This window comes from Orycteropus afer, unplaced genomic scaffold (genome assembly GCF_000298275.1).
Source record: "Orycteropus afer afer isolate SDZICR_OR568_19922 unplaced genomic scaffold, OryAfe1.0 scaffold01010, whole genome shotgun sequence".
Classification (NCBI taxonomy): domain Eukaryota; kingdom Metazoa; phylum Chordata; class Mammalia; order Tubulidentata; family Orycteropodidae; genus Orycteropus; species Orycteropus afer.
Genome location: NW_006922597.1, coordinates 179,372 through 187,413, shown reverse-complemented (window position 1 = coordinate 187,413; position 8,042 = coordinate 179,372). Strand labels below are relative to the sequence as shown.

Sequence of the window (8,042 nt, the reverse complement as noted above, 5' to 3'; positions counted from 1 at the left end):
TAACTATTGGGAGGAAGTGGGAGGGGAGCTGTTGCATTGTGGGCAATTGCAGTCAATGTCATGAGACAAAGTGTATGTGAGCTCCTGTATGGAAAATGAATTTTCTCTGTAAAATTTCACCCAAATCACAACTAAATTTTTTTAAAAAAAAAATGTTCAGTGCATGAAAGAATAAATGGACAAAGGAATATTTGAATGAAGAAAAATGAATGCCCTGGGAATATCCAGTCTTGGGAGAAAGTCAATTATCTCAGGTTGATTTTCAGGGAGATGATGTTATATCTCTCATACTTCCCATTTCCCACCACCTTACCCATTTTCCCTTCGCAGGTGAAGGACAGGAAAAGCTGACAGGGAGATCTAGTTACCTCTCAGGTTCTTGATGAAGTCATCTAGTTTCATCTTGCGTTCAGCCTTGACGCTGGGACTGTACATGTCGGTATTGAGGAGAATGATGGCAAAAGCAAGGATGAAGATGGTGTCTGGATTCCGAAACTGGCGCACGAGGGCTGGGTTACACACACAGTACCGCTGGCTGCAGGGCAGAAAGGGCCACAGCCAAGCTCAGGCACCAGCAATCTCTACATACACATCATCCTCCCGCTCTAGTATCACCAACCCTTTCCTTCAAGAAATACTCCCTACTCCTTTGGGTCTGTCTGTCCTCTTCAGACTTTCCCCCAAGACTAGCACATAAAAATCATCATCTTTATCTTTTATGAAGCTTTGCCAGGGGCTTTAGGTACACTGTCTCATGTAATCCCATCATAATCCTGCAAGGCAGCTATTAACAGCCCTATTTTAAAGATGAAGTGACTGAGGTTCAAGATGGTGAGGTAACTTGCCCAAGGTAATAGAGCTAGTAAATGGTAAAGCCAGGATGTAAACCCAGATCTTTCTGACTGCAAAGCAAATCCTTCTCCCATTATGGGGAACAAGTTCTCATCAACTCTTCTGTTTCTCCTCTAAATACTCCAAAGTGGTGGAGGCCAAGATTTATACCCAGGCCTAACTCTCAAAGCATTTATAGTAGAATATAATGGATAAGTTCATGGATCATGGGGCTGGATAGAGTTGGAGTTCAAATACTGGTTCTACCACTTACTCATTGTATGACTCTGGGCAAGTTACTAAACCTTTCTAAACTTCAGATTCCTCATCTGCAAAATGAGAATAATAAAAGAAACATTAAACTCATAGAGTTGTTTGTATTCAGTGAAATAATCACGTAAAGTACCTAGCTCAGTACCTAATACACAGTAAGTGCTCAATGAATGTTTGCTGCTATTGCGGTTGTTGTCACTTACTGAATGCTTATGTTCCAGATGCTAAGCTAGATACTTTATATATACTACCTCTGAGCCTCACAACTGCCTTGCAAAATAGGATTTATAATTTCTGTTTTATGGTAAAGAAGCTATGAGGTGATTTGTAAACACATACTACACTGCCCCCTGAAGTAGGGAGAGGTAGCTTCAGGAGTGGGAACAGACACACCTGAAGGCTTCAATGAGTCGCTCCACTTTCTGGGCCTCTCCCTGAACTCGAATATGGGATTGGAACTTCCGGAGTGCATCATCCAAATCCATGGAGGAGAAGTCCATCTCATCCACCACACAGCTGAGGAGTAAAGAAGTGGGTGTGGCATTCTTAATTCCTCTGCAGAAAACCTCTGACCCACCCTAGCCTGTTTGACTGGACAGACACCTCCACTGATAGGCTTCTAAAATATGGACCCATGGTCCAAACAAGTGCATAATGAGGATAGAATGTTTGAAATTGAATCCATCCCAGAAAATCCAGGAAGTACACATGATTACTAAAGGTCTTTCCCATCAGCCCACTTATGACAGAAATGGGAAAACAGAGGCCCAAAGCAGGCCATAGGACACGCATGCCTTGCCCTATGCCACACAGAAGACTTTATAGGGCCAAGAGAGATTAGACCTAATCCTTTGGAGCAGGAATATATCTTCATCCTGTTTTTAAAGTTTATCTGAACAAAAGGGACAGGCTTCCCCCTTCCTCCCTCTTGCTCTCCTTTTCCAGGAATCTCTGGCCCGGCCTGCCCATCCTGAGGTCCTCACTCCAACACATCTCTGTTGAATTGCTTCTGCCGGTTCCCTAGGAATTCCCCTATCATCTGCCGGCTCAGGCCTTTCCGCTCCAGGATGAAGTGAGCCACTCCCACCGGTGTGTCTGACAAGAAGCCCCGTTCAATCAGATACTGGATACCCTTCTCTGGCTTCCTGCAGAAAGAGGGGAGGTAGATGAGATGACTATCTTTCTGGAGCTTTGCCTACTGTTCATCTTGAACTACTTTTGGGCCCAATCATGACCTCAGAGAACCAAAGAAATACAGAATTTGGTCCAATCCCTTCATAGTACAGATGAGAAAACTGAGGCCCAGGGAGAGGAAGTCACTTGCTCATTTCACAGAGTTTCAAAATCCCAAGGTATCTTCAATCCAACTTCCTCCTTTACTAGGGCCACACCACAATTAAAAGAAAATTAATATTTAATGAGAACCTGAGAGAAGTCCTGAGCTCCAGGCTAAGCCCTTCCCTCCAGGTCACAGAACCTCAGAATTGGGAAGAATTGAAGAGGTTACTTTAAGCCATGTTCCATGTCCCACCCAGGTAGTTATCGCCCAGCCTCTGTCAATGTTTGCATAGACAAGGTTTCCCACTTCACAGAAATCTGGGTCTATAAGGCACTAGTTCCCATTTTCAAAACCCCAGAACCTTAAAACTTCACAAGATTAGAATTTGGAAGAGACTTTGGTGCTATAGGAGTCTCAGATCCATCTCCTATCAGTTGTATGACTCTGGGAAATTCTCTTTACTTCTCCAAGCCTCAATTTCTTTATCTATAAAATGCAGACACCACTACCTACCTTGACAAGTTATTATGAGAATTAAATGTAGGTGACAGTGTTTATTAGGCTATCAAAATGTAAAGCAATGTTTTCTGATTATTTTCCAATCAAATGTCATACTCCCACCCTACTCCTAAGCACCTGGCACAAGACCAGGCATTTAGAAAGCTCAGTCACAGTCATTGGTCCCACTCCACCTCCTAACACCTCAAATATACATACCCTGCTATTGGAAAGAAAAACTGAAGCCCAGGGAAGGAACACACCTTGTTTAGGGTTACACAGTGAATCTGGCCAAAATCAGATGAGAGGTCTTTCTACCCCATATTGCCCCCTACATACACACACACACACACACACACACTAATAAGGGAAGTAAAGCAGGCAAGTTCCAAAATCCATTTTAAAGAGTGTGAACTGGGGCTAAGAGAGTGAGAACGTCTTGCCCAAGATCACACACCCAGTCACTGGCAGTACTAGGACTAGAACCTAGGTGCACTGGGGGTTTTCTACTCTGGCACACTGTTGCCAGTCCTCTTCCCTGAACAGCTGGGGAGAAACACCATTCCATAGAACAAGAGAATGGCAGAACAAGGATTAATGCTTGGAGTTCAGTCCCAAGGGCCGAAGTGTCTGTGGCAGGGTAGGAAAGATTAAGGAGGGTGGAACGAAGATCACATACTTATTGAAGAGGTTGAGGCCGATTCTGTAGTGCCGCCTCTGTACTACATCATTGTTGAAGGCTGGTGAGTCCCAGCTGTGCCTTGTCTCCCTCTGGTAAGTCTGCTTACAGATGCCAGTGGCTGGAGGCTCCCGCAGGCTGTCCCGAGAAGAGGAGCCAGAGCTGCAGTTGATGGTCTCATTGGAATTGCTGGAGCTCTCAAGGCTCTCGTTATCTCCACCATCAGAGTTCTCGCCTGCTGCCTCACACTTCCCCAACCTCCGACCCCCAGGCACACCACTGGGCCCAGTACCACTGTTGGAGGCTGGCGGGAGGGGCCCTGGAGGGGCTGGGGCTGGGCCCTCAGGGGCTGGGTAGTGTCGGTGTGGTATTGGGGCCCTGCCTGGTGGCCCCTTGTGCTTCAGGGTCCCATGTGGGCTGCAGCCATCAGCCTCATACACCAGCTGGCGGTGGACAGAGCCGCGATCTGAGCGGTCGCTCAGGTCCACGGAGCTGTCACTAGGAGGCTCAATGGTAAGCAGGGGAAGGTGGGCAGCTCGCAGTCTGAAATCCCGGCACTCTAAGCAACCAGGACCCCTGCGAGTGCCTTCCTCACGGCCACCATCTTCTCGGGTCCCTGGTGGCACTGGTGGAGGAACTGGCGGGAGAGGGGCTGGTGCCCAGAACTCAGGTCGGCCCTGGGTTGGGGGCTCTGTGCTAGGCAGTCGTTCAGGGGATGGTGGGGGAACTGAGTCATCCAGGTAAAGGGGTAGGTCACTGAAGGATGTGGCGGAGCTGTCCTCTTGCTGTTCCTTTGACTCCCTTTTCTCCAGTTGGGCTGACCCTGGCTCCTCAGGCATAGACCCTGGTGGATGGCAGTTCAGGGCCTCATCGATGGATTCAGCCAGAGACTTTACCTGTGAGGGAGTAGGGAGAGAAAGGAAGGAAAGAGGAAGGAAAGTATGGTGGGGTGATGGAAGGGTGGGAATGAAGGACGAAGGGAAGGGAAAAGGAAGAATTTTCCTGGTGGATTAGCCAAGAAAAGGGATTCCCTCCCCCCAACACACACAGGTTCCCTACATAACATAACTCCCAGGGAGCCATTGTGAGCTCATAGGAGCTGGGACTAATGCCCACAAGTTTCTTCTCAGATACACCAGTCCCTCCATGTCCATGTATACTCAAGCCAAATGCTACCTCCTGTCTGATTAAATACACATTCCTGCCTCTGTCATCCCTCAGGTTAAACCAAAATTCCAGCTTCCTCTGTGTACCTAGAACTCTCTGGTTCTCTCTCAGGAAATCTATAATATTTAGCCTTGAGAATCTGGACCATGTCTGGTAACTGCCTCCCTGTGATATCTAGCCCCCAAGATGGCCCGTAATGACCCACTCCCCTGGTTTTCACATCCTTGTACACCACATTGTACCAGCATTGGTCTCTGTGGCCTATACTATAAAATGGAAATGATGATGTGTCACTTCTGAGATTAGGTTATAAAAGACTATAATAGCTCCTGTCTTGGATGCTCTCTCTCAGACCACTTGCTGGGGTAGGGGGCACAATATGGGTGGTTCTATGGAGAGGCCTATGTGGTGAGGAACTGATGCTTCTTGCCAGCAGCCAAGTGAGTAAGCTTAGAAGCAGACCCAGTGGCCCCTGTCAAGTTCTCAGAGATTGCAGTGCCAGGCTACATTGCAACTCCATGAGAGACCCAGAGCCAGACCCACTAGCCAAGCCACTTCTAGATTCCTGGCCCTCAGAAACCATGTTGTTGTTGTTGTTATGTGCCATTGAGTTGGACCCGACTCATAGCGACCCCTCCTCGGGTTTCCAAGGCAGTATCACTACGGAAGTAGATTGTCCAACCCTCCTTCTGAGGAGTGGCTGGTGGGTTTGAATCACCAGCCTTCTGGTTAGCAGTCAAGTGCCTTAGGCACTAAGCTACCAGATAATAAATGTTTGTTGTTTAAGCTCAGTTTTAAACTACTAAATTCTGAAGTAATTTGTTATGCAGCAATGGATAACTAACACACTCCCCCAGCAGACTTGGATGGCACTGAGAGCTAGGAACAGGTTTGTTCCTCTATTCCCCACCACACTGTGATTCCCCCCATTTCCCTTCTTAAGAGCTGGGTCCAGGCCTGGTTTCTCTCTTTTTAGCTCAGCTCAACACATTGCTTGGCAAAGAACAGATATTCAATTAAATGTTTATTTCATGAATGAATGAATGAATTATATAGATCTTCCCTTCAATACTCTCTCCTTTCTACCCTCCCTTCCTTCATTAGTTCCAATGATGTATGCCCAGGCTGATGGCTGGGCCAGATCCCAGCAGTTAGAGCACAGTGATTGCTTTTCTTATAAAGCTTCATTCATTCATTCATTCAACAATTTATACCAAATACCTCCATGGTTTTAGGAAGGAAACTAACATGTACTTAGCAGCTACCATGTACTAGGTGCTTTCATATGTATTACCTAGTTGAATTGAATCTTCAAAACAGTTCTAAAAAGATTTATCTCCATTTTATTGACTGTGTTTCAGCAAGATTAAACAGTTTGCTCCAGGCCACAGAGGTGGGAAATGCCAGAACTGGGATTTAAATCTGGGCACGTATGCCTGAAATCCCAAGTCTAAAATGACTTACCACCACCATCACTGCCTATTACAGTCCCACCCTTCCATGCTTTTGCTGATGCAGTGCCTATCCAAGCAACACCCTCTCAACTGTCACCAATTTGCTAAGCCTTTTCTATCTGATAAGACCCAGCTCTAATTCTGTTTTCTCAAAGAAGCCTTTTCTCGGGTCTTCCCAGAAGAAAATTTCCTCCCTTCTCTGGGTTCCCACAGTACTGTATGTGATCCTTTCTCAGGGCTCTGAGCACAAACTATTTCAGGAGACAGTAATGGGTACATGTTTGCCATTTCCTACTGGACTGGAACATCCTTGAGAACAGGGACCATGGCCAGCTCAACTATCCCTCTTTATAGTGCCCCAGTACAGAGCCTGGTACATGGCAGAGTTATATAATGGAAAGAGCATGGGCATTGGAATCAGACAGAACTTGGTTCCAATTCAGTTTTGGAAAGTCACTCCACTTTTCAGAGCCTTAGTCTGCTCCTCTGCAAAATGGGGATAACAATTCTTGTCTTGCAGGTCTGTTAGGAGGCATACACAGCACCTGGCATATAGTAGGAGCTCACTGTTAGTTAAGCCTTAGTTTGATAGTGTGTCAACTTTCAAATAGTGAGGAATTTTATTTTCTTATTTGTTCTGTACACCCAGATTTTTAATTTGATTGTTTTAGCTACATTTTTTTGTCTTGCATTTTTTTTCTCATAATTTTCAGTCCCCAGTCAAATTGTAGCTATTTATTTTTATTAAATGCTTGTTGTTCAACTTCTTTCAGTGTGGAATACAGGTTAAAAGTAAAAGGAGTAACTGTGGCATGGGATCCTGACCTGTTTGGAGAAGGAGTCCTCCAGCTCTGTGATATCATTAGAAAACTCTCCAGATGTAGTGACAGAGCTTCCACCACCATCAATGCCCCCACCACAGGATCCTCCATATGAGAGCCCTCGTTCAAGCCGGTGGCTCCGGGCACCAGCCATGGCACCCTCGTCCAGCGAGGCAGGCTTGCCCTCGAAGTACGCGGGGTTCTGTGCTTTCTCATACTCCTCAAAGGAGAATTGCATCCGCATGTTAGAAAGGATGATGCGGCGGGACATACGGCTCTCAGAAGCTGAGCTGCGTAGGCGTTCAAAATTCTTGTTCATGCGGTACTGGCGGAATGCTGTCTGGATGGTCCTGGCAGCCCTGCGGCTCAGGAAGGAGCCTCCATACTTCCTCTCCAGCATTTCCACCTGTCAGAGGAGGGTCAAGGGAAACAAGGTCACAAATGCACCACAGCTTCATCTCCCTGGGCCTTCAACCACACCCATACAAGTCACTGCTAACTGCTAATAATTGTCTGAATGTGCCCAGCTATGCTCTCACAGTGCTGCGTTCTACCTTTAATCAGAGACAGCACTTATCACACAGTATTGGATAATGTTTTTCCTTTTTCAATTTACAAAATGAACATGTTCATTATGTTAAAAAATAAATAGAAAAGAAACCCAGAGAAACTAAAAAGGAAAGAAAAGAAGAAATAAATTGGGAGCAAGAAGGAGGAAAGGAATGAGGAAAGAAAGAAAAAGAGAGGGAGGAAAGAAAGGAAAGAAGGAAGGAAGGAGAGAGGATGGAAAAGAAGATTGACTCGCTTCAAGTCTCACCATGTAGGCATAGCCACAATTTTGGTATATGTCCTTCCAGTTATCCCCCCCACCAACACATAGTACTTTGTTACTCTTTTTTTTTTTTTTTTTTTTACTTTTATTGTGGTGAAAACATAAACAAGACATTCACCAACATAACAACTTCCACATTTACAGCTCACGGACTACATTTTTTCCTGTTGTGCCACCATTATTGCTATCCTTTTCCAAAATATTCTAC

The 8,042-nt window shown here is 45.8% G+C and overlaps 1 protein-coding gene across 1 annotated transcript in view; it reads right to left on the bottom strand.

Moving 5' to 3' along the window:
* IQSEC2 (IQ motif and Sec7 domain ArfGEF 2) overlaps nucleotides 1-8,042 on the bottom strand; it is a 98,727-nt gene that overhangs the window by 13,088 nt on the left and 77,597 nt on the right. The window contains exons 4-8 of the mRNA XM_042783392.1: nucleotides 7,007-7,408; nucleotides 3,561-4,456; nucleotides 2,088-2,249; nucleotides 1,498-1,620; nucleotides 369-535 (exon numbers count right to left, since the gene is read on the bottom strand). Coding sequence (XP_042639326.1) covers nucleotides 369-535; nucleotides 1,498-1,620; nucleotides 2,088-2,249; nucleotides 3,561-4,456; nucleotides 7,007-7,408 — 1,750 coding nt within the window. The remainder of the gene's footprint in view (nucleotides 1-368; nucleotides 536-1,497; nucleotides 1,621-2,087; nucleotides 2,250-3,560; nucleotides 4,457-7,006; nucleotides 7,409-8,042) is intronic.